General features: G+C 49.9%; 1 protein-coding gene across 5 annotated transcripts in view; it reads left to right on the forward strand.

Annotated features, from left to right (window-relative positions):
* RIMBP2 (RIMS binding protein 2) overlaps window positions 1–26,956 on the forward strand; it is a 287,571-nt gene that overhangs the window by 229,255 nt on the left and 31,360 nt on the right. For all 5 annotated transcript variants that reach the window (XM_047761597.1, XM_047761601.1, XM_047761596.1 and 2 more), the window contains exons 7-11: window positions 6,552–6,756; window positions 13,314–13,459; window positions 15,038–15,114; window positions 22,852–22,961; window positions 25,334–26,146. In XM_047761597.1, the coding sequence (XP_047617553.1) occupies window positions 6,552–6,756; window positions 13,314–13,459; window positions 15,038–15,114; window positions 22,852–22,961; window positions 25,334–26,146 (1,351 nt within the window). The remainder of the gene's footprint in view (window positions 1–6,551; window positions 6,757–13,313; window positions 13,460–15,037; window positions 15,115–22,851; window positions 22,962–25,333; window positions 26,147–26,956) is intronic.

A 26,956-nucleotide genomic window follows, 5' to 3' on the forward strand; every position in this document is an offset into this window, starting at 1 on the left:
ACTTGTGAGAGATGCAAGCGGGCAGGCAAGGAGGCTCTTCCTCGAGGATCAGGCTATATTTTTATCATCCAAGGGGAGTGGGGGTGGGAAAAGACCACCTCTTCTTCTTTCTTGGAGTAATAGCTCCCCCTTGGTATCTGGTAACGGAGTGTTTAACCCTATAAGGTCAGACTAGGACTGTCCTGGTGCTTATTCAAATCAGCAGAAGGGTGGTCCTCAAACTACTAACCTTTGTCTGAACCTGAATGCAGACCTCACCCCATCCCCCACCCAAAGACCTGAGGCACATCTTGCACCTCTACTAGTCAAGCAAGCCTGCCTGGTTTGGATGGCTTTCTTGAGCAATTATTAACTTAGTGATCCCCAGAAGTTCCCTAGGTTTCCCTCTCTGTGGTCCCCTATTGGGACTTCTACAGCTACCTGTGTGACTATCCTACTCCATCCCTATCAGTACTTCTATGACGAATGCCTGTCTATACAGGAGCAAGAAGCCTCTCCTGATTCAGACCCCAGCCCCCACCCCTGCAGAATTCACTGTGCCTTCATTGGGCACTTTGATAAATGGATGAATCCTGTGAACCAGAGCCAACCTTCAGGATTTTGGTAGTGTTGAATCCATACACACTATCGGAGGCAAAACATTGATCAAAGAGTTATCTTCCCCAGAGTGTCCCCTTGCTTATTGCTTTGTTACATTTTAGTATCAAGATTGCATCATCTGGAAAGATTCTGGAATTCAGAACAATTTCTTGCTGAGATCCTGGAACTCAGAGCCTGTACAGATGGATCTCTGGGGTGTTCCTGTGTATATTATAGTTGCAGGCAAGAGTTAGCGCAGGTTGGATATTAAACTGGCAGCGGAAGGTATTTCTTAACTGGGAATCAATGTGAAGAAAGAATATGGAGAGATTTTCAATGTCTCTGGCTGATAATAATTCTAACATACTTGCACAAGCTCAAATGCACCATCATGCTTTTGCCGAAAACAGAAATTCGGTCATCTGAGTAGGAACGGTGATTGGGTTACTACTTAGCCGTCCCCCTGCCGGTTGGTGTCCTTTGCCCACAAAGGATGAAAGATCTTAGTTTCTGCCTATGGAGCCCTGACCATACCCGCCAGCGTCTGGACTTAGAATTTGCCATTGTTCTGGAAGGCAGCTTCCCCCGCCGCCCACTTTATAGATGAAGAAACCGAGGCTCACTGAGTTCACGTGACTTGCCTTCAAGTCTCCTGAGTGAGTGAGTGAGCAAGTGGTGCATCCAGGATCTAGATGCAGACAAGAATTCCCACAGTGGCACAGTGGGTTAAGAATCCGACGGCAGTGGCTCTGGTTGCTGTGGGGGGTTTGGGTTCGATCCCTGGCCCTGTGCAATGGGCTAAAGGATCCAGCATCAAGTGTGGCCATAAAGAAACAAACGTCTAGACACAGCCCAGAGCCTGGAGTCAGAGAAACCTGGGTCTGTCCTGCCACTTACTGACCTTGGCCTTTAGTCCCTCTGGCCTTGTTTTCCTCACTCATACGACGAGTTCATACCAACTTACTGCATGGAGTCTCTCTGGCCATCAGTAATCATGCATATAAAGCCCCTGGCAGGACCCAGCACATAGTAGGTACACAGTAAATAATATATAGCATCACAAACATAGTTTACACCGAATAACACTGCACAGAACAACTTGCTCCCATGCAGGGTGACCCAGTCTGCCCTGGATGCCCCCTGGTTTTGCTGCCCTGGCCTGGTTGTTCACAGTGTCCCTTGACTCTCAAAATGGTCCTAGCTTAGATGCTAATTATGGGGCACAGAACCCTGTTCCTCCATTCCCCTTAATCCCAGAAGTTAAATGAGAAATCCAGACTGGAGGAACTTGAGAATGCTGGCAGACATGTCTCTGATGTGTTTTCCTTCGTCTTAATAAATACCCACTTCCAAATTTGCAAGTTTCCGCTGTTTATTCCAATTATAGTTTACTTGCCCAATGACTGTACCATCTGTTTCCTCTGAGGTCAGGACGCAGCCACCCTCCACTCCCGAAGCTGCAGGTGGCGGGTCTCTAGGGTGGGAGAAACTCAGGCACTAGGGACACAAAAGCCACTGGGTTAACTCAAGCAGGCGTGGTTCTGCCCCACCATCGTCACCATCCACAGGGAGACCCCAGTGCTCTGAATCCTGAAATAAATATTGACATGGAAATAAGCCAGCTGGGGCTGGACATCGGGGCTGCTGTTTTCCTTCTGTATCGTTTGAAAGCAGTTCCTTCTACTGGAGGCTCGGGGGCCATTGGAGACACTTTGCACCAGCCACCAGGCTCAGTATCAGCAACCCAGCCTCTGCCAGCTGCAGCCTGGCCTGGACGGGGAGTCCTTGGAAGCTCTGGAAGGAAAACCTGCCCCTTTCCTGGAAGAGGGAAAAAGCAGCAAAGCCTGGTGAAGTTTCCGGAGGGAGCACTCATCTATGTGATGTTCTTTGGGATTCATGGATTCCTAATTCTCATCTACTAGTCATTTAGACCTTTCCCCCTGAAATTAGTGAGAGCAGGCATCTGCAAGCCCCAGGCTTCTGGGAGTTGACATACTGCTTGAAGCCATTGCCTTGGATTCAGATCAAAGAGGAGAAACAAAGCAAAGAATTGAACAATAAAGTGCAGACAATCAGGTATGATTGCTCTGGGCTCTTAGAATCTCTGGGGTAGGAATGTGAGGTGGGAGGGGCTTAGCCTTGCAGCTTTGCTCCCAGGTCACAATGGAAACAGGTCTCCATTGTGTTGTCGCACAGGGACAGACGTGTGTCTCACCATCCCTTGCTGATGAGCAGGCACAAAGTGGCCACATCCCTCTTCTCTGCCCTCTCAAGGGCTTCCACCGCCAGCTCCCACAGAAGTGGACACGAGGTTCTGGTGGCCTCAGGCAACTAGAAATCCTCTGACCCCGTATCTGGACACAGGACCCAGCCTTGCGTGCCATCCTCAGGTCTTACACATTATTCATTCCAAGATGGAATAGCGCTCAGATAGCCCATGTTTTGAATACCTTTAATTTCACCAGTGAATGCCTATTTCCCCTTCATCACAGCTAGGAAAAAGCGCATCATTTCACCATGTTTTCCCTGATAATGGCCACAGTAACAGGCGTGCCTGGGGCGTTGATGGAGTTATATGAAGATGCTTCCTTCCTAACATCTGTGTTAACCCTTCCTAGGGTGGAATTCTCAATTACAGCACCAATTGCCCCAGAAAGTTGAATTGCCTAGGACATGTACTCTCCATCCAGAAGGATTATAAATTATAGATCCTGGAGCCTCCTGGTCCCAGACTCTGTGGGGATGATTCTGTGTGTCTGGGACTTAGGTGCATGCAGTTGGAGGCCATTCAATAGCCCAACCTGAATGGTGCTGGGATTGCTTCCCAGCAGCCCCCAGGCCATGTCCATCTCTCCATGATCCTTGCCATGCGAGACTGTTTATAAGCCTTCAAAATGCCTGCCAAATCTTAACGATTGAGAGATTTTTCCGTTAAAGTGAAGCTTCTCTTGGAAGCTTCTCATGTTCTGTCCCAAGAGCGTGTTCCCTAGAAATTTTGTCCACGGTTGGGCTGGACCAATGCTGAGAAACAGATGCCCCTGTAGACAGAACACACACCCTGGTTCACTGTGGTCCCTTGAGATGCTGTGGGTTGGCCCCTGCCCTTCCTCTTATGGGCCTCCCTCACCGCCTCAAGGATATCCAATATACACCACTGGTCTGACATCAGGTCTGATCCACCTGCTCCCAGGACCCTCCCCTCATCACTCCCATCAGAGCCAGCAGTCTTTCCTACTGAGCCAGCTGCTGGGGAGAAGGGTCATCACAGTCCCCATCAGGGAAGGAGACCTCTGAACAAAGGAACCCTCCCCAGAAGGGGAGCCTCCGAGAGCTTGGGTCCTGGACTGGCCAGCAGTAATTGCCAGGGGATGAAGTTCACAAGACCATCTAAAATGCACAGTCCAGCGCCTCTGTATGAGCCCTGGCCTCTCTCCCAGGTCTGAGTCCCTCATGGCCAGCTGGAAGCACCCACGCACTACTGCCCTACCCCACCAGATCCAGTCAACAGCTCCAGCCGGGCCTCTGTTTCCATGTGCATCAGATGCTCGACTTCCCCCTCCTCTACCCATGAGGCTCCCGGGATCTCAGCTACTCTGCTTTTAACACTCAGGGCAACTTGATCTGGTGTTCTGTCCCTGCACACCAGCTGTTCATTCACCATAACCATGTACCACCTACATTATTATTTCATTTCTTTAAATTGGTTCACTTTCTAAAACTTTCTGTTTTGAAGCAACTTTAGTTTCACAAGAAGTTACGAAAATAGCACAGTTCAGGGAGTTCCCGTTGTGGCTCAGCAGGTATCTGACTAGTATCCATGAGGATGCAGGTTCGATCCCTGGCCTTGCTTAGTGGGTTTAGGATCTGGTGTTGCCATGAGCTGTGGTGTAGGTCACAGATGCGGCTCAGATCCTGTGTTGCTCTGGCTGTGGTGTACCCCTAGCCTGGGAACTTCTAAATGCTGCAGGTGTCCCCCCCCCCAGAAAAGGGTAGTTTATTTATAATGTTGTGCCAATTTCTGCTGTACAGCAAAGTGACCCAGTCATACATATACAAACATTCATTTTCTTATATCATCCTCTGTCATGTTCTGTCCCAAGAGCGTGTTCCCTCTGCTGTACAGTATGAAAAATCTATCTGCTTTTTTAGTCAGGTCATTTTGTACACATACATCAAGGATTTGATTGCTGGCTGTGTTTTTCTCGGGCACGTGAAAATGAATACATGGCCATTTAAATGGTGTTGGTCCACAACCACCTGGCAGCATACCTGGATGGACAGGTGAGCTCAGGTCTCTTCTCACACCCTCCTTGTCCAGGGCTGGGTGGTTGGCAGCTGTATTTGAGGACCCTGTTTGTCCTCCAAGGCCCATAGCTCAGTCCTGGAGCAAATGCCTGGTCTTCAGGGCTGAGTGGGGAGAACCAGATCCTTGGCCTTGAAGTATCTATGTCACCTTCCTGCTCTGGGGTCAGAGCTGCTTCCAGGCAGGTGCTGCATCTCACTGATGGGGGGGTGGGGGATCAAGGCAGGGGGTGGATCCGAATTTCTCTCCACCTCCCCACATGGGCCCTGGGTCCCCCTGGTGTCACTTCTGTGCCTTGTTGGTAGAGGCCGTGATCACAGCCAAGCTCATTCAACCTTTTAAAAGAAGAATCCTATTGAGTTTTTCTTTTTTTAATGAATTGAAGAAATTAATTCTAGGTTTGGGATTGGTTCAGTCTATTTGTAGAATTCCATGATCTCAGACACAAATAGCATTTCATTTCGGCCTAAGGAGCTGAAAAGCTTAAAGCTAGTGGAGGGAAAGGAAGGGAAGCGAGGAGGAGGGTGCGGACTTCTGAGCCCTCAACCGGGCTGAGGGTCAGCCTGCCATCATCCTGCCTCCCTGCGTGCACACGTGAAACCAGACATCTGTGGAGCCCCAACTTGGTAACAAGCTCTAGTCCAAATGCTGAGGATACAGAAGGAAAGAAGCAGACAAAAAGTCCTGCCTTCATGAAGCGGACATTTTGGGCAGGAAACCAGACAATGTACAGAGTATTTTCTGTTTATCACAAGGTTAAATGTAGACCTTAGTTCCCCAGGGAGGGGAGAGGGGCTGGCTCACACCTGCCCAACTGAGAACCAGGGGCAGGCAAAGATGGGGGAGTTTGTGGGGGAGCAGGGGAGGGAGGGATACCTCTCACCTCCCTGAAGATCCTTAGATGTCTCTCCTTGTCTGCAAACAGCAGCAGTGTTGCTAATCTAGTCCAGCAGAGAGCAATCCCCTTTATGGCTAAGTTGGTGTAATTTGGGTTCTGCAGTGGTAGGGGCAGGGCCCCCACAGAAAAATTTCACTCACTCATTAGCCACTGAGCTGTTCTCCTGAGGCTGGGCTGTGCCTCACGCTCCAAATTTCAAGCAGCTCTGTTGAGATGTGCCAACCGCCAAGTGCCCAGGCTGCACGCAGAACCCAGAACAACCTGCGGTTGGCTGGGATCTGAGTGACTGTAGAGTTTCTTGGCACCTGTGCTTTTCCACATTCATCCTGCAGGGGAACCTGGCCGATGGCTGGACTGCACAGGAAGCTTGGTTTTCTCAGCCTCCATGCTCACATGGAGGCAAGAGGCAGCTCCTGGCCCCTGCTCCATGGGTGCAAACACATGTGCAAACATGCAAACACAATGCACTTTTATGTGCACGGGTGCACACACAGGTGCACCTGTGCGCACACATAATGCAGTTCATGTACATAGACAAACACGCGGGTGCAAACGTACACATATATAAACATAGTGCACTTCATGTATATAGACATGCACACACACTGTCATGAACAATGCACACAAGGCAGTAGTCTTGTACACACAGGTACAACCAACATGCACACACAAGCCCATATGTCCCCACCTACCACACACTCGTGTGCAGACGCACAGGTCCCCATCAGCCAGGGTTACTTGCTGACCAGTGTCTGGGCCTCTGCTGCGCAGTGCAAGGTTCGGGAGCTGGAGGAGAAATGTCGGACGCAGAGTGAGCAGTTCAGCCTGCTGTCCCGGGACCTGGAGCAGTTCCGGCAGCACGCCGGCAAGATCGACCTGCTGGGCGGCAGCTCCGTGGCCTCCCTGGATGTCCCTGGGTCCCCTAGCAAGCATTTCCCGAGGTTCATGAACGGACTGGCTCCCTCCATTGGCAAAGGTAAGTACCTAGACCTCCCACCCTCCCACCCGGCCAGCAAGCTGGGCACAGCCAACGTGTAAGTGACAGAGCCTTGTACAACTGTGGCACCCCCCACACACATTGCAGGACTTAGGGTGATTCAAGGAAGCTAGTGTTTCCTGAAAACATCCTTGGGGCCAGACCCTTGCTGAGGACTGAACGGGTATCCAACAGTGTGACATCCACAGGCTGTGAGCCCCATTTTACAGATGAGACAGGCAGAGGCACGTGGCAAGTCCTGCAACCAAACAGCAAGAAGGGACTGGGACCCAGGGGTGTGGCCAGTCAGGTTTCTCAGCTTTCCTTCTTTTCCCTCTCTTCATCTAGCGACGTCTTGATGACACTGTGATGTACTTGGAATTTCGGTTCCACCAAAAGCAGTGATAGTAATAGCGGTGCATGTTACTGCTTTCCCATCACATTGGTGTTCAGGAAGCAGCGTAGGAAGTAGGGAGGTTTAACTTGACGTGGTTGCAGGGGCTTTAGCCTTCATCACAGGTGAAGTGATCACAGAGGCATTCACTTTAACCTCAGGGGAGGTTCCCAGTGCAGGTGACGAACTGCCTGCTCAGTCAGGGACTTTCCAATGAAGATTAAATGGGTCACAGGCCCAGTTTATATACCTGTAAAACAGTTGATTTTTTTTTTTTAAATGTAGGGAATGGAGTTCAAGTTGTGGCCCAGTGTATTAAGAACCCGATTCGGGTTCGATCCCTGGCCTCCCTTAGTGGGTTAAGGATCTGGCATTGCCACAAGCTTCAGCATAGGTCACCGATGCTGCTCAGATCCTTTGTTACTGTGGCTGTGGCATAGGCTGGCAGCTCCAATTCAACCCCTAGCATGGGAACTGCCACATGCTGCAGGTATGGCAGTATGATGAAAAGAAAAATGTAGGGGATAGTGACCTGTGTTTTTCATTGCTGCTGTTGTTAAGTGGTTTCTGGGCAGTATTAGTTTTCAGTCCAAGTGCCGTCTTATTCAAATTGGTTTCAGATGAGATCATTGAAATGAAATGAGGATCTGTTTGTTTGCAAAATAAATAAATAAATAAATAAATAAAAATAAAGAAAAATGTAGGGGAGATAAGTGCCAGAACCTCACTTTGGAATTCCATTTAAAAAGAATTTCCAGACTTCTAGTTCTAATCAGAACATAGGATAAGTTCTCTGGAATGCTTTGCAATGTTAAAATGAGGTGATGCTGCATATATCTTGATAGATAAAGTTTCCCTTTTTAAATTTTTTTAAGTTTTATTGACGTATAGGTGATTTACAAAGTTGTGATAATTTCTGCTCTACAACCAAGTGATTCAGTTATACATACACACACATCCATTCTCTTTCAGATTCTTTGCCCATACAGATGATCACAGCATATTGAGTAGAGTTCCCTGTGCTCTACAGCAGGGCCCCACTGGCCAATCATTCCATATACAATAGTGTGCATATGCCAGTCCCAACCCCCCCATCCATCCCTCTCCCACACCTGTTTCCCTTCTTATCTCACCTTCCCACTCCCTTCCTATGCTGCTCACATGTTAGAGAGGATGCTAAAAGGCCACGAAACACAAAATGGGGGAGTGGGGGGGAGGAGATCTAACCACCTCCCTTACAAGTTCTGGGCACATGGTGCCTCCTGGCTGTGTTTGGGTACCAAGGGTGTGATGCTGAGCAGATGGCCAGGTCCTGTGTGGAGCCCCTCTGGTTGGGGGGTGGGGACACAGACAAGACAGGAGGGGACAGATGAGTGACCAGGCAGCCTCCCCCTCAGACAGACATGGGAGGCCAGGTGACAAACTAGCGAGTGCCCCAGGGCTACTTCGAGGGACGGTAGGAGAAGGCCGCCTCCCCAGAAATGACATTTGAGCCCTGAGACTGGAAGGGTAAGCCGGAGTGAGACAGATTCTCCAGCTCCCACCAGATGAGATGGTTTGGGGCTGGGTGCTCATGTGAGCCTGGCCACGCACATTTCTCAGGGTCCCTAGGCCCCCAGCACAGTCAACGAGTCCTGGGACTCAGCATGTGTATCCTTCTGGCTCAGACTTGTTACAGTGACATGGGACCGCCACACAGTGGGTCCTGGGGGAAAGAAGATGGGCCAACAGGGGGAGTCCATGTGAAAACATCTCAGGCTCTCTCCCTCCGAAAGGGCCGCCTGGGGCACCTGCTGTGCAGCGGAAAATGCAGCCACACGCAAGACATCAACAGGCTTGCCCAGTAGAGGTGCAGTGTCCAGGGTTCACTGGGGGCCGGTCATGTGAGCACCTCTGCCTGGCCCAGAATCCCAGGCTGCCAGAGAAAGGCAGGTGCGGTGAATAGAGTCTAGTCCCGGGGAAATGCCCTCATCAGTTAGGGAAGCTTTCACACTGGCATCAGGAACATTTAGAGGCTGAGTTCCTGGATGCAGCCAAGCCTGAGGCAGGCAGGCCCCGCCCCCCGCCCGCCCCCAGTGTGAACTCCTTTCGGCACATGTGAATGTGTTCATCTAGGGCAAGTGTGTGGGTCGGTGGATGGGAAGCAGGGATTTACCTGAGTGAATCAGTGTTGAGGTTGATTAGAGAAGGGATCTGAGTCATGATGGAAGAAAACGGACACTAAGAACAAAGCAAACAAAACCAAAAGAGGACTGTCTCTACTAAGGGAGTTGCTTAGATCCTGGTAGAAGAACAGGTTTGGGAGTTCCCATGGGGGCTCAGCAGCTTAATAACCCCGTCACAGTCTCCATGAGGATGAGGATTTGATCCCTGGCCTCGCTCAGTGGGGGGTTAAGGATCCTGTGTTGCCATGTGCTGTGGTGTAGGTCACAGATGCAGCTTGGATCCGGCATTGCTGTGGCTGTGGTTTAGGCCAGCAGCTGCAGCTTTGATTCGACCCCTGGCTGGGGAACTTCCATACTCTGTAGATGTGGCTGGAAAAAGGAAAAAGAAAAAAAAAAAAAAGGAACAGGTTTGCACCAAGGCTTCTGTTTAGCCATGTGGAAGAGCTATCACGGTAACTAACCAGTTCTTTTCCTTTTCCTTTTTTTTTTTTTGTCTTTTTTAGGGCTGCACCCACAGCATATAGAAATCCCCAAGCTAGGGGTCGAATGGAAGCTACAGCTGCTGGCCTACACCACAACCACACAGCAATACTGGATCTGAGTCATGTCTGCAACCTTACATTGCAGCTCATAGCTCATGGCAATGCTGGATCCTTAACCCATGAGTGAGGCCAGGGATCGAACCCATGTCCTCATGGATGCTAGTTGGGTTCGTTTCCACTGAGCCACAATGGGAACTCCCTGACCAGCTCATTTAATAGACTGCTTACCCTGCCCACGAGAGGCCCCAGCTGGCAAGGCCAGGCACCCTTGGCATCACCCTCCAGCATCCTTGCTGGGCCTGCCTCCCTCGGCCATGAGAGGAATGCCTGTAAGAGGGCTTCCTTGCACAGCCCCAAAGTCCTCCTCAAGGTCATTTTTTTGACAGAAGGTGGCCGGGGCCCCTTTAAGGGTAAGGGTGACGAGGAGCTTGATGCTGGGCTGGCCTTTCCTTCTTATGAAGGAGGGGAGTGTACTGGGGGGAGGAGGGGCAGTGCTGGTACAGGCTAGATCAGCACAAGGTTGAGGAGGACCAGGAGCCCTGGGGGGCTCGCCTTCTGTGCAGTGGAGTCAGGTCTACAGCAGGCGAGGTGGAAATCACACAGGGATAGGATGATCCTGGAGATCTGCTGGGAAGAGGCGCCTCAGCTCCCAGGACCGCCCATGCCCACCCAGTTTTCTTCCAGGATGGGAGCTGGGTTTGGGTGCACCCAGATAAAGTCATTAATTTGGATGCAGTGGCCATATTTTCCAGAAAAAATACATGTTTTGAAGGATTCTAATCAGGAAGGAGTGGGCTGTTCATACCATGAGGGGCAGGGGGACCAGCGTTGCTGAGGGCGCTGGGAGATTTTGTCTCTAATCTCACATTGACTCAGAAGGGCAGGTAAAATCTGCCACATACAACAAGTCATTTTACTCTAGAGAACTGGATTCATTGATGTGAAATGGGAATATTCATTTCACCTTTACTGTGAAAAGGTGCAGCTCTGATTTGTCCCCTTCTGCGATCACGGGGCCAGTGTATCAGTCAGGACGAGCTAGGTTCAGCTGCAGGAATAAACATCCCCCAAATTTCATGGACTTAATGTACCCACAAGGCTCTACCTTGATCAGGCCCCGGGTCCTTCTCAGGCTGGCTCAGGGGATGGGTTCCAGGTTCCACACTGTGTTCATACTGTGCCTCGTCTGTATGGAATGTTCCATCACAGGGCAGAGGAAGTGTAACAGATTAGACACTTACTCAAAAAGACTTCTGCCCCAAAGTGGGACGCAACACAGGTCATTGGCTGGGACAAGCCACGTGTAGGAGTTACCCTCTTTTGTTGATTAGAGGAAGGCGATGAAACATTGATCTGTAGCACTCAGCATCCCCTGGCCAGGTGCCACCCTCAGCTGGCTTTGGAAAGCCATTCATCCAGCACATATTTTCTTTGCACCTGCTGTACCCCATGTGCTGCTGTAGGCATCAGGGGTTGTGGGCAGTGATGGTAGGCTGCTCTCAGGGATCCAGCCTTCTGGCTGGGACCCCTGTCTACTCCAGCATCAATTCTCTGCCACAGTGATGCTTCCCCGCAGGTATCTTCATCAGGTCAGGGTCCTGGGGCTCTGTAGGGATGACTTCAATGCAGCCTCTGTGGGGACACTCTTCACCACTATTTGTACTTCCCGATTTGGGTTCAGGAAGTCAGCTTCTGCAGGGGAGTGGTTCCTGTGATGTGAGGGCTGCAGCCAGAGGCTAGGCAAAGCCAGAGAGGAGTGGCTATAATCCACTGGGCCTTGAGAATGCAGGGAAGCCTTCTGTATCCCACATCTGATCCTCAAAAGCACACCTGACTCAGAGTTCTCTTTGTGGGCTCATCAGGTTAGGAACCTGACGTAGTGTCCATGAGGATGTGGGTTCAACCCCTGGCCTCACTCTGTGGGTTAAGGATCCTGCGTTGCCGTGAGCTGTGGCATAGGTCACAGATGCTGCTCAGATGCAGTGTTGCTGTGGCGGTGGTGTAGGCCAGCAGCTGTAGCTCTGATTTGACCCCTAGTCTGGGAACTTCCATATGCCACAAGTGCAGCTCTAAAAAAGAAAAAAAAAAAAAAAAAAGCACTCCTGACTTTACTCTGACAGGCCCACACAGGTCAAGGTCCTCAGTTCTTCCCCATGTGACCAGGGCCCTGTAGCCCCATGAGGACAGGACAGGCAGAGAACTACTTTGGTCGGACTGAGTCTCTTGTCACAAGTATCTCCAAGCCTGGCCATTTGGTCACTTTGTGTATACGTCAGGAATCTTTCAGACATAAGTGACAGCACAGCTGACCGAAACCAAAGTGAGTAAAAAGGGATTTATTTTTCATGTAGAGTAGATGCAGAGCCAGCAGGTTTAGCTTCAGGTACAGCTGAAATCAGGGGCTCCAGCCATGCCACCTGGACTTGGTTCCTCCCACTTTTACAGCTCCTCTTTCTATGACCAAGCTCCATTCTCAGTGTGGCAGTGTGGCTGAAGTATCACTGAGTCTCATCTCCTCTCAATTTAAAACAATTTTTGACAATTTTTCTTTTTTTCTTTTCTTTTTTTGCTTTTTAGGGCCTCACCCGAGGCATATGGAGGTTCCCAGCCTGCACCACAGCCACAGCAACACAGGATCTGAGCTGCATCTGCAGCCTACACCACACCTCACGGCAACACCAGATCCTTAACCCACTGAGTGAGGCCAGGGATCGAACCCACAACCTCATCGTTCCTAGTCAGATTCGTTTCTGCTGTGCCACGATGAGAACTCCAACAATTTAAAAAAATAAATGTTATTGGAGTGTTAGCTTACTTACAATGTTGTGTTAGTTTCAGGTGTACAGCCAAATGAATCAGCCATGCATATACATATACCTCCATTCTTTTTCAGATTCTTTCCCCATATAGGCTATCACATTGTATTGAATAGATTTCCCTAAGCTATAGAGTAGGTCCTTGTTACTGATTGATTTTCCATATATAGTAGTGTGTATATGCCAATCCCAACCTCCCAATCCCTCCCTGCCCACTACCCATGTTTCCCCTTCAGTAACCATATTTTGGTTCCAAAATCTTTGAGACTGTTTCCGTTTTGTGAATAAGTTCTTTTGTATCATTTTTCATTTCCTCTCAATTTTAAGCCCAGGAAAAAGGAGAGCTTCTTTGCCCATGACTCCACTAAGTTCTCTCTGACTGATCTTTCCCATCTCGTGGGCAGCACCCCCATCTTCACCCAACAGAAGTGGACTCTGCCAGAAGGACGGTCCAGAGCAGGGTGGGGGATGGGGTCAGACCTTTCTATGTAGATTAATCATGGGGGATGGGTGGATCCCGAAGTGAAAGTCAAAGGCTGATGCCAAAGCTCTGGAAAGATACAGGGGGAAGGCAAACGTCCACCATGCTTTTATGACTTCCTCTGTGTTTTTCTTCAAATTGCTCCAATATCCTGTCCAGGTCAGGAAAGCTCCATTGGAAGCCGAGCTGTGATTGGTGAATATATCCGGCCCCTCCCACTCCCGGGTGACAAGCCGGAGTCTCTGTCCGTCAAGCCCACCTTTCTGTCAAGATCTGGTGGCCCAAGATGCAGATTTGAATCAGACGTGAGTCCCGCCCTGTTGGAGGCAGCTGGCTGGCTGCACTGTGAAGCAGGCCGTGGATGTTGGCAGCCCTCCCTCCTACTCTTTCTTCCGTGTCTCCCTCCTCTTCCTCCTTCTCCTGCTCTCATCCCTTTGCTCCCATTTACCCATTTTCCATGACCTTGTGCTGGGGTGTGAGGGCCCTGCATGCACAGACAGGGGGGCCCTGCTTTTATGGGGCAGAATGACCACAAACAGGTCAACACCTAAAAGTCAGGTAACAGTTAGTGTCATGAACCAGAAGGATGAGGCAGAGGGCATCCCTCCTCAGAATAGCCAGGGGCCATTCATGAGAAAAGGGACCCAGGGAAACCACTTAGACTGGAGATGAGCTGGGAGATGAGGAGGTGAATTGAGGCCACATGGAAGCTCCTGATTTTTTGTCCAAGTCCAGGGGGAAGCCACTGAAAGGCCCTAAGAAGGGAAGTGAGGTGTCTGACTTCCACGGAGTTTGGGGGTGTGTTAGGAGGAGGGACCGGTCTGGAGTCCTGGCCTTCCTCTGGGAGGGGGATGCACACAAAGGCTCAAGGTCACTCCTCCCCTGTCCTGGGAGAAAAAAAATGCCCAGTGCCCTCTCCTCCCCTCCCCTGACCCCAAGATGGTTGTAGCAGGTGTAAGGAAACATCTGTAGGCAGCGTCTTCATGCTCTGCAGACTCAGGTCAGCAAAGAGGAGCAGGGTTGGGAGGATCATGAGGAAGAAGCTGGTGTCATTTCCATGCAGGATTCCCCAGGAGCACTGGCTACCATCCACATGTGAGCCCTCCCAGCTCTGTGCTGAGCCCTTGCAAGCTGAGGGCACAAATCATTGCCTAACTTTGTCCTCCAAGGAGCCTAGCAGGGTCTGGGACAGTGACCGTCTCAGGCCTTAAATTACATGGAGTGGTGGCGAGGTCCTCACCTCATTTGAGTCCAATCTGGGTGTGGGGAGATGAGGTCTTTTTTTTAAAGTAGCTTTTGTTTGTTTAAATTAACATATAGTTGATTTACAATATTTTATTAGTTTCAGGTGTAGAGCATAGTGATTCAGTATTTTTGTAGATGATACTCGATTATAGATTACTACAAGGTAATGGCTATGATTCCCTGTGCCGTACAATAGATCCTTGTTTCTTATCTCTTTTGTGAGAGTAGTGTGTATCTATTAATCCCACATCACTAATTTATCCCTCTCTCATCCCTCCCCCTTTGGAAACCAGAAGTTTGTTTTCTCTGTCTGTGAGTCTGTTTCTGTTTTGTATATACATACATTCATTTGTATTATTGTTAAGGTTCCACATATAAATGGTATCATACAGTATTTTGGGAGATGAGTTCTTTAATAATATCTTCTGTAGGGCCAAGGAGCCCAAATGAGGGACCTGCCCCCGACTCTGGGTCATGCCCAAGACAGAGAATGAAGATGTGGTAGCGTCTTATGAGGGGTCTGCCATCTGAGGCTGAAAAGCCCATGGGGACCATGGAAGGGAGTTCCTGTGTGTTTTCAGCATGATACGTGAAGTCTACAGCTTCAATAACCTGGAGATCCCTTGTGTCTTTAATAGATGGATAATGAACGGAATTCCAATACCTCCAAGCAGAGATACTCTGGGAAGGTCCACTTGTGTGTTGCCCGCTATAGGTAAGAGTACTGACCTCTCTGCACCCTCTGAAGACCCATGAGTGTGGGAGCCCCCAGGGCAGGTGAGGTGATGGGTGTGGGAATGCATCGTGAGCCGAGGGGTCCCTTCCTGGGCACCAAGAGAAGGTGGGAAGCTCTGCCAGGCTTTGGAGGATGGCAAACATTTGTTTTGATAGAATGAGTTTGGATAGTGTGTTAGTTTCCCACGGCCGCCGTGAAAAACTACCACAACCAGGTGGCTTAAAACAACAGAAATCCACCATCACCACCCCAAAATTTAAAAATGATGGGAGTTCCCTGGTGGCCTGATGGTTAGAATTCAGCGCTTTCACCCCTGTGGCCTGGGGTTCAATCCCTGGTCTGGGAACCGAGATCTCACATCAAGCCACAGCACAGCACAGCCAAAAAAAATAAAAAAAATAAAAAAAATAAAGAATTAAAAAATTTTTAGGAGTTCCTGTTGTGAACCTGACTAGTATCCATGAGGATGCAGGTTTGCTCCCTGGCCTTGCTCAGCATGTTAAGGTTAAGGCTGCCCCCGTGGCATATGGAAGTTCCCAGCCCAGGGATCAAATCCGAGCTGCAGCTTTGACCTATGCTACAGCTGTGCCAATGCCAGATCCTTAAGCCACTGTGCCACAGTAGGAAATCAATCCCTCTCCTTTTTATAAGGATCCCTATCCTTGGATTAGGGTCCACCTCAAGTCAAGTATGACACCATCTCAACTTGATCACACTTGAAAGACCCTATTTGGAAACAAGGTCACCTCCACAGGGGTCAGGAATTAGGACATGAACATTTCTTTGGGGGACCCAATTCACCCCACATCAAGCAGCAAGCTGAAACTGAAAGCGGGCCACCCTTTTCCAGAACCTGCTGCTTGGTGCTTTTCCAGCATCCTCACTCTCTGCCCAGTGCCTGGGCCAGACCACGCAGCCGGTACAGCCGCGAGCTGATCTCTTCTGGCAGGACCCGTGTGTCTGTGTCCTCTGACAGTTAACGGGGGCCCGTCTGGCCACACACCACCCTCCTTGTGGTCACCACCTGTCGGAGGCCAGCTCCAGCAGCCAGGGAGTGTGCACTTCCCGATCGGAGAGGGATGCGGCGTCAGCGAATGTACAATTACGGAGACAGCCTCTTTGTCCCTTCTTTCAGGACGCTGGACTGCTCAGATTTTATTGGCATAAGTGGTTGATTATATAGACAGCTTTTTGCTACAGATTACATCACAGTGTTAAAAGTACATTCGTTAACTATTATGTGGTATAGCAGCTATACATCATGTTTTAAGATCTTTGTTTTAACTAAACTTGGTACAATTTAGGGGCAGTTAGGTACAATAGATCATGTTTTAAGATCTCTATCTTAACTAAACTTAGGGAGTACAATTTAAGGGCAATTAGGTACAATTCATCGTGTGGAAAGGAGGAGACAGTACAAATCATTCCATGACCAGCCAGTCTTTACAATTTGAAGAGTTCACAGACACAAGAATTTGGCATTCACAAATCTTGTTTGTAGACTGGTGCTTATCTTCAAAGAGTTATGGCAGGGAGATAGTGTAAGTAAATATAAACCAACTTAACTAAACTAGCTATCACTTAAAAGCTTTTAAAATCAAAGACAAAACTCACAGCTAGGTTTTTTGGATAATATATGGCTAACTTCTATGGACCTCATTAAAATCCAAACTCTAAAGTTTACTATATAACTAGTTAATAGATAAACACTATGTTTTAACTAAGTTGGATTTAAATAGGGGAAAAGTCCTTCAGGATGAAATTTTTATTATACTATTGTTGTAATTTTGTTAAGTCACAAATCACCACAGGACAATAAGAATGGGAAATAAGAATAATAAGTAAATAATCAGGAAAGACTGAGAAAAACTGAATAGCAAGTGAATAACAGAAAAGATTAAGTTATCCATGAAACAATCCCCACTCAGCAACACAAAATGGAAATTATTTCCTGGGAAATTTAGTTTTCCACCTATGTCAGCAGGCGAGCCTTACTGTCTTCTGGAACCTGCCCTCGGAATTGCACCGTTCAGACAGGCCCCTTTTCCTGATTAGGAGCTTGTCCTCGGAACTGCACCGTTCAGGCAGGCCTCTTTTTCTGACTAGGAGACTGCCCTCGGAATTGTACCGTTCAGGCAAGCTCCCTTCCTCGGCTTCTTGTATCTTCTTGGCTCCCTGCAACCACCAAAAAACTTTGAGATGGGTGATGATTAGCCTTCCCCCAACTTCCATGCCTGTGAGAATGAATCAAGTCTCCGCCCAAAGTCTGCCACGTATACAGACGCTGATGAATCAGTCACAAAAAGCAGGCACACAACATTCACACATCCTGTGCTTTACACTCTGTGAAGACCCAGCCTGTTGTCCCTCAAGATGCTCCAGCGACACAAGGTGGCTGGGGCACGCAGGGTGGTGTTTTGCAGGCGGACACCACTGCCCTCTAAGTTGGCATCCTGGCAACCAGAATCCCCTTTACCAGGCTGTGCACAGAACTGTTTAGAAATCAAACCTCAAGAGCTGTGAACAGTTTAGGATCTAATGAGATCTCATTAGATCCTAAACTGTTTATGCAGAGGTGGCTGGGGTGGGTGGGGGGTGGGCACCTTAATTTTAGCCGATCCATATATTTTCAGTGCCTTTTGCTTTCTCCAATGAGAATCATTTCTAATAACTATTCTGCCGATTGGTGGATTATTTTTTGCTGATGAGTAATCCACTAATTTCATCAATGCAATCCCACCTCTGACATTCAGCTGATAAAAGCACGTGGAGTAGCTGCCCTGGGCTCGGGACCCTTGTTGAGGAAGCCAGCCAGCCCCTGAGGACCACCCACCCCCCCATCTGAATGCTGGCTGCCCCGACTAGCATCCTTCACAGGGTCCATGGGAACATTGCCACAGCTCTGGGGAGGGCTTTGAGGACAGCAGTCTAGCCAGGGAAGGAGGGCCTAGCCCTACCCAGTGTCTGATGGGTCAGTGGTTCTTTCTGAGTGTGGAAAAGTGGTAATCACAGCTGTTCAGACAGAGCCCTCCATGTGAGCTTGGAAGTTGGGGCCATCGCAGAGATGGGGAGCTGGCTTCCATGTGTGTTTCCCTTGCCAGTTGCACCTTCCCAGCCCTGAGCCCAGTCTCTTGAGGCTGCTCTGTGCCACGTACCTTGGCCACCCACTGCGGGGCTCACCCTCCCTCAGCTTTCCTGGGAAGGAGAGGTCTTATTCTGGGAAAGGTGTCCAAGAGTTCAGGTACCCATAGACTGGATTCACAGAAACCAGAGAAGGCAAGACAGGCCAACCAATTTATTTTCTGCATTGCAGTTGCCAGCTCCCGCCAGGGTGCTCCGTGATCTCCCTCTCCGTCCTCTGTTGGTGCCCTCTGCATTTTCCTGGTGATGGTTTTATGCCTGTGTTTTTACCGCCTACCCCACCCCCAAACAAATCGAACCGCGTTGTGAATAGCACAGAGAAAAGTTCCAGAGAGAGTGTGCACCTCGGAGTTCCCTAAATACCCTTTGGTTCCCCCAGAGGAGTGGCTCCCAGGAAAGGCAAGTTGCCGGGTGTTTCCCCCTGGGACTAATCACTGTCTTTATTCAGCAACCTGCTTGGAAGTTTCCCCAGGCTTGAAACAGGAGAAGCCTTGTTCCACGTGGCAGCCCCCAAACTTTTCTCCTCCCCTCTCTGCTCAGGATGCTGCCTCCTCAGCCCAGGCTCCCCCCACCTCCCCACCCCCAACAGCTAGACGACCCTCACTGAGGCTCCGGGGGGAACTCCTGATGAAAGTCCAGCAGGCAGCAGACACAGGCTTCCCACATCCTTTTTTTAAAAAATTATTTTCTTTTTATTTATTTATTTATTTTTGGCTACACCCGGAGCATATGTAAATTCTCCTGCCAGGGATAGAACCCGTGCCACACCAGTAACCTGAGCCACAGCAGTGACAAAGCCAGATCCTTAACCTGCTGAGCCACGAGGGAACTCCACACATCCTTTAAAAAAAAAAAAAAAAGGCTTTACTGAAATACGTCCCATACCTTACAAACCCCCTCTCCCCTGTTTACAGCGTGCAATTCGCAGTGCCTGCCACCATTCCCACTGTCAAGTTGAGAACACATCCATCCTTTCGCCAGCACCCCCAGCCCTCGTGGGCTTCAGGCCCATCCTCTTGGTTCCCAGCCCCAAACAACCCCTGAGCTTTCGGTTGCCATGGTTCCTCCCAGTCTGCACAGAGGCCCTAAGGCTCAGGCCCCGCAGCATCTCAGTTCTCTTTCATACTCAAATAACAGCACAGGACTCAGAGAACATGCTTTGTGTATCCATCCACCTCATGGTCATTTACTCCGTCTTCCACGCAAGTCCTTATCGCCCACAGTTTTCTTCCCACCCTTGGCCTCTTCCAACATCTTCTACCCTCTTTTCACCAGCTGAGACCTGTCTTCCTAAGAGTGAAATGAATCTGTGCCGCAGTCCCCTGTCCCCTCGCTCCATCCCGCCCCCTTGGGTGACCTCCTCATCTGCATTCTGTCTCCAGCCACACGTACGTGCAAGCTCTCTGCGCCTAGTCAGAGGCCTCCAGCCTCCATGCATCCCGCTGACCCCTGCTGGGTAATCCTATCCGCATCTGCGTATCCTGAGCTCAGGATGCTTTGAGTCCTCCAGGACTCTGTTCCCCCACCCTCATACCCAGCACCCCCCGCATCGCCCCTGAAGCCACTCCCTTGTCCAGCTCTAATGCATCTGCTAGCTGCCTCCCACCCCCCGCCATTCCCCCATCCTCCCCCGTCGTTCCCCACTCCCAGCCCCCTCCCCTTCACACAGCCCCAGAGAGACCCCTTTGTGAAATGTAAAGGTGATCCCACCACTCCCTACTTAAACTCCTTCCTGATACTCGTTAGAGATTAAATCCACACTGGTCTGGCCAATCCCCCAACCTCCTATTTTTACCCATCTTTCTCCAGCTGGCTAGCCTCTCTGCTCCCTGAAGGCACCCTGCTCCCTGCCCCTGAGCCTTTGCACTGGCCTTTCCCTCTGCCAGGACAAGTTTCTGCTTCAGTCCGCCCCCTTGGGTCCCTTCCTGATGCAAATGGCCCTGGCAGTTACTGAGTTAGTAAAACCGTCAGTGTCCGGGTGACATTCCTGGAACCTCTGGACTGGGACAGTGAGAGACAAAGCGTCCTGTGTGGTTGGACCCTCCCAGAACGAGGTCCAGGGGGCCTTCATTTTGGTCCCGCCCGACTGCTCAGTGAGCTTGTGACCTGGGACAAGTCAGTGCACTTTGGTTGGCCATAAAAATTGGGAGTCCTGATGTCTTTCCTGCTTTCCTTACTGAGCTTAATGGGGATCAAATAAAACACGTAGAGAAAAGTGCTGGTAACTCACGGTGCTATTGGCCTATGACTCATTGTCACCTAGTTGTTATCAGTTCATGGGGCACGGCTATTGTGGACTGAAGAAAAATGCACAACATAAAACCTGTGAGTCATGTTCTATTTAGGGAACTTACAGAGGACTCTGGCTTGGGGGATATTCCCCCCACCCCCTGTAGCTCTGAGTGAACTGCTCTGAAGAGGCAGAAGAGGAGCAGAACATAAATGAATTTGAGGGCTGGGAAATACATGCAGTCAAGCATTAAAAATTACTCCTGGAGTTCCCATAGTGGCTCAGTGGTAACAAAGTGACTAGTATCCATGAGGATGCCAGTTCTATCCCTGGCCTCACTCAGTGGCTTGAGGATCCCACCTTGCTGTGGCTGTGGATAGGCTGGCAGCTGCAGCTCCATTCAGCCCCTAGCCTGGGAACTTGCATGTGCTACAGGCGTAGCTCTAAAAAGAAAAAAAAAAAAATTTAATCATAAAGAACACATTTCTCAAGTTAGTGATTTTAGTGCTTTTCTGTGTAGGGGAAGAGGCAAGAATTTGGGGTCATTGAAATTCTTGCTTAGATGTGCATCTTATCCAAGGATTCACCTCATGTTTTCTCCACCCGGAATTCCCTGCAGGGCACGCTGTCGTGAGGGCTTCAGCTTCACTCTTTGTGTAACAGGACAGTGAGTGACACGCTGTTCTTTTTGTTGACACATCATCTCCCACAATCAGTAATGTCAGTTTTATTTTCCAGTTGAGGCCTTTCCTGTTATTTTAAATTACTGAAACTTTTAATTAGAAAATCAAAAATTCATCTCACACTTTTTTTTGCTTCTTAGGGCCACACCTGAGGCATATGGAAGTTCTCAGGCTAGGGATCGAATTGGAGCTACAGCTGCCTGGCTTACACCACAGCCATAGCAACTAGGGATCTCTGCGGCGTCTGCAACCTACACCACAGCTCATGGCAGTGCCAGATCCTTAACCAACTGAGTGAGGCCAGGGATGGAACCCGAGTCCTCATGGATACCAGTTGGGTTCACTACCACTGAGCCATGACAGAAACTCCTCATACATGTTTTATTTGCAAGTTGGACATGACTTTTAAAAAATGTTCATTCCACTGTTTGGAGGACTTGAGAAGGTAGGGCGTTATACACTCTTGGTGGAGGTGGGGGAGATAAAACATGCATCCATTTTCCAGGATGTTTTGGCTGTATGAACCCAAGACCTTAAAAATATGCACTGCCTTGAGTAAATAGACTCTCTAGGGATTTATCTTTAGGAAGAAAGTGTGCAAAGATATGTTGATGAGACTATTTGATGCAGCACTGATTTTATCAGCCAAAAGTGAGAAGCCATATCAATGCCCAATACAGGAAATGAGTGAAATAAAAAAAGTTAATTTCTTCAGTAGAATATAATGCAACCATTGAAAAGGACAGGTTAGTATTTTATGAGGTGGAAGGATAATCCTGCCATAGTGGAAAGTATAAAAACAAGCAGATGACTAAATAGTGTATGTCACATGATCCTACTTTCTCTTGATAAAATATACTGAAATGTTCCAGGGTTAAATTTTTTTTTTAATTTTTAGGGCTGCACTCATGGCATATGGAAGTTCCCGGGGTAGGGGTCGAACTGGAGCTAAAGCTGCCAGCCTACACCACAGCCACAGCAACATGGGATCCGAGCCGCTTCTGTGGACCTACACCACAGCTCATGGAGACGCCAGATCCTTAAACAACTGAGCAAGGCCAGAGATAAAACCCACATCATCTTGGATACTAGTTGAGTTCGTTACTGCTGAACCACAATGGGAAGTCTGGTTGGGGTTTATTCTAATTCAGCTCATCCTTTCCTCCAAAATCCAAATATAAAGTCGGGTGTGGTAAGTCATAGAAAGAAAAAGAAACACATTAACTGTTGTTCTAATTCAGAGAATCAACACCCATGTGGAGGCCAAGTCCTCATGGATACTAGTTGGATTCTTTTCTGCCGAACCACAAAGGGAACTCCCCGGGTTAATTATTTTTTAATTACGGTTAATTATTTTTAATTAGCTTATTGATTTGGGTATTTAAAACTATGATTTGGAGTCAAATAATCTGTTTCAAAGGACTCTGAGTGTACAACGGTGGTTCTAGAATTATCTTTTAGTTCTAAATCTGCATGATGCAGCCATGGACGGCCTGAGTTTTCGGTGCACAGAGGACTCTAGCAGGGAACCATCGTGGTGTGGGTCTAAAATGTCCTGGGAACAGCAGATAAAGGGCTCCACACTCAACCAGGGACAGGGGGAGGGGCTCAGTCTCCATCCATCTCCGGTGTCCGCTGAGTGAGTTTTGTTCCTCCCTCTAGTTACAACCCCTTCGACGGGCCGAATGAGAACCCAGAGGCTGAGCTGCCCCTCACGGCGGGGAAGTACCTCTATGTCTACGGGGACATGGATGAGGACGGCTTCTATGAAGGTCTGGGCGAGCGCGGTGGGCGGTGCGCGCACACGGCCCTCCAGGGCGGGGTCCCCATTACCTCCGGGTGCCCCAGCCTCTGACCCTCCTGCCCTCTGCAGTTGACAGGTGCTCCCCTTTGGGGGGCCGAGGAGGGTTTCCTGTTTGTAATCCCAAGTGGCCCTCTGACACTGGGGGTTGCAGGGTGGGGTACCCTCTCCCATTCATGTCCGCTCCTGTAAACACGTGGGGTCGAGGGACCAGGGTCTCTCCTCCCAGTACATGTCACTGCCCAGCACCCCAGGGGACCCTCAAGTGACCTCCTCCGTGCCAGGACCCGGGCCAGGCCCATTGTAGGTGATTGATCTTCAGCCCATTGATCTTCAGCCCCTGTTGTTAACCTTTTTCCCCTGTTACACCAAAGAAAAATTTTATTAAAGCATAGATTACTGGCTATTTTAAAATACATGAGAAAGAAGTAGTGATAATTGGTTAATTACAAGTAGAAGATTGGCTAGGTCTAAAGAGATTTCTGGGAAGAAAGCCTGAACATGAAGGAATAAAAGCTGAGCTATAAAGAAAAAACAAACAAAAAAACAACAACTTGAGAAAAGACAGATATACCAAGGCATTATCACACAACTGATTTCTAAATGCAATACTTTTGAGATATGAAACAATGATCATTACCTCTAAAAGTCAGCTGGAAACAAATTGATTTTTAACAAACATATTTTTTTCTTTTTAGTGCATCTGCGGCATGTGGAAGTTCCCAAACTAGGGGTCCAATGGGAACTCCAGCTGCCGGCCTACACCACAGCCACACGAGATCCAAGCGACATCTTCAACCTACACCACAGCTCACGGCAATGCCAGATCCTTCACCCACTGCGTGAGGCCAGGGATCGAACCCGCATCCTCATGTTGGGTTCTTAACTTGCTGAGCCACAATGGGAACTCCTCAGGTTATGTTTTAGAACAACTTCAAGGCAAGGACTGACCTCCCAAGACCCACCGCCGTCCAGGTGGGGACAGGAGCAGAACTGGACCTTCACTGGTTTCCTGAGAATCAGGATTGATCCAATGGTCAGCATCCCTCTGCTGAGCCTGTCACACATCCCCTGAGGCAGGAGTCTACCGGGAGCAGACCCAACTGTTCCTTCTGCACTTCCCAGTCTCCTGGGACGCTGGACACCCCACCCCCCCACCCCCCGTCAAGGCCTATCTCTGCAGTCACCTGCCATGAATAGGGGGGAACTGTCCTTTCCTGCTGGTGCTGAGGGATTACACAAACCCCGTACATAATCTTTGAAGCCTCTCAGAATACTTCCCAGTTTTTCAGGCATCTTCTGTGAGCAGGCTTTCAAGCCCAATGAATAAAGAGGACACACAGGAATTAGACCATTTCATGAAATCAAAAGGGGGCCCCCAGCCTCCACTGTGACTGCTCAGAGCAGTTTGGTGGCATTTTTTGGCCATGTAGCCCACAGGTGGTTCTGGCACCAAACTGATCATCTCTGTTTCACACCAAATGGACATATATCAGGAATTTCGCAAAGATGGAGACGGTGCTCTGCTAGGGGTAGAAAGTCACCTTTTAATTCCCGTAGGTGCGATTACCCAATCAAAAATCAGAGTAAGATATGGGCTTAAAAAAGAAAAAAGGGGGAAAAGTAGGAGTTCTCATGTGGCTCAGTGGGTTAAGAACCCAATGTATTGTCCATGAGGACATGGGTTCAATCCCTGGCCTTTCTCAGTGGGTTAAGGATCTGGCATTGCTACCAGCTTTGGTGTTGGTCACAGATGCAGCTTCAGATCCCACGTTGCTGTGGCTGTGGTATAGGCTGGCAGCTCTGATTTGATGCCTAGCCCGGGAACTTCCATATGCCACAGGTCCAAAGGAAAAAAATTAGAGTGAGGTGTGTAAATTTTTTTTCACCTTCAAACCCACATATTTTCCACGTTGCTCATCTTCTGGACAAACACTTACGAGTACCTACTGTGTGCCATTGTCCATGCTAGGACTGTCCAGGAGTGGGGAGCAAGGGTTCCTGCCTTCCCAGAACATCATCCCAATTGGTGGGGGAGGGGGCTGGGGGGGCAGGTTTGTGGACATGTATGCAGGTAAATAAATGCAGTGCAGGGGACGCTGCGGAGAAAGCCAGAGTGATGGGGGTGGGGGAGGCAGATGGTGAGTAGTGGGGGTGCAGGCCCAGGGGAGGGGGACTCCTTGGAGAGATACCTGTAAAGAGCTGAGGGATCTGCTGTGACCCTGTTGTTTCTGAACCTTCCCATGGCAGGGGTTGGGGTAGGGGTGGGATGCAGACTCCGCTGCAGGACCTCAGGTCCCCCTTGGGACGGTCAGGCCCTAACACTGACCTTGTGCCCAACAGGTGAACTCCTGGACGGGCAGAGGGGACTGGTGCCCTCCAACTTTGTGGATTTTGTCCAGGACAATGAATCTCGATTGGCAAGCACACTGGGGAGTGACCAGGATCAGAATTTCATCAACCATTCTGGCCTCGGTGGGGAGGGAGAGAACATTCTGGACCTCCACTCCCCAACGCACGCGGACTCTGGCCTCACTGACAACGGGGCGGGGACACTCGATGTGAACATCGACGACATTGGAGAAGACATTGTGCCTTACCCTCGGAAAATCACCCTCATCAAACAACTCGCCAAAAGTGTCATTGTGGGCTGGGAGCCCCCGGTGGTGCCCCCGGGCTGGGGGACCGTGAGCAGCTACACTGTGCTGGTGGACAGGGAGCCACGCCTGAGCCTGGCGCTGGGCGGCAGGACCAAGGCACTCGTGGAGAAGTTGAACTTGGCAGCCTGTACCTACCGTGTCTCTGTGCAGTGCGTCACCAGCCGGGGCTCCTCGGATGAGCTGCAGTGTACGCTGCTGGTGGGCAAGGACGTGGTGGTGGCCCCCTCCCACCTGCGAGTGGACCACATCACGCAGGTCTCTGCCGAGCTCTCCTGGCTGCCCACCAACAGCAACTACAGCCACGTCATCTTCCTCAATGAGCAGGAGCTGGACATCGTCAAGGCCGCCAGGTACAAGTACCAGCTCTTCAACCTCAGGCCTGACACGGCCTACAAGGTCAAGGTCCTGGCCAAGCCTCACCAGATGCCCTGGCAGCTGCCCCTGGAGCAGAGGGAGAGGAAGGAGGCCTTCGTGGAGTTCTCCACGTTGCCCGCAGGTGAGCCATTGTCCAGGGGTGTTCCCCAAGGGAGGGGACACCAGGATGACACCCATACAGGGGGAGGGGTGGGGGAGCAAAGGGAAGCTGCAAACAGCCCACACAGTCCTGGAACATCCTTAAATCACTGTGAAGCATGAAACACCCACACACCACGTGTGTGTGTGTGTGTGTGTGTGTGTGTGTGTGTGTGTGTGTTCCAATCCCTGTGGATGCCTGCTGTGAGGTCTTAGGGTCCGTGCTGGAGGATGAAGAAACAAGAAACACCAAAACCAGGGTGCCACGGGTTCTGAGGCAAGGCGAGGCGCACGCCCACCGAGACAGCCGGGAAAGTCTCCTGCAGAGCTTGCGCAGGTGTGCTGGGGGGAGGAATTTGGACCAGGAGGAGATGCAGATCCTCAGCCCCAATTCCTGGCTGTCTTGTTCAGCTTGGGCCGATAGAACAAAATACCATCAACAGAGTGGCTTATAAACAATAGACATTTATTTCTCACAGCTTCGGAGGCTGGAAGTCCAGGATCAAGGCTTGGGCAGATCCAGTATCTGGCGAGGCCCACTTCCTGGTTCATAGACATATCTTCTCCCTGTGTCCTCACCTGGTGGAAGGGAGCTCTCTGGGGCCTCTTTTTTTTTTTTTTTTTCTTTTTTTGGCTACCCTGCAGCACACGGAGTTCCCAAGCACATTGATTAGATCTGAGCCACAGTTGCACCTGCGCCACAGCTGCAGTAGCGCTAGGTCCTTTAACCCACTGCGTAAGGGTTCGAACCTGCGTCCTGGTGCTGCCACTGATTCTGTTGTGACACAGCTGG

The sequence above is a fragment of the Phacochoerus africanus genome, chromosome 15, assembly GCF_016906955.1.
Source record: "Phacochoerus africanus isolate WHEZ1 chromosome 15, ROS_Pafr_v1, whole genome shotgun sequence".
Classification (NCBI taxonomy): Eukaryota; Metazoa; Chordata; class Mammalia; order Artiodactyla; family Suidae; genus Phacochoerus; species Phacochoerus africanus.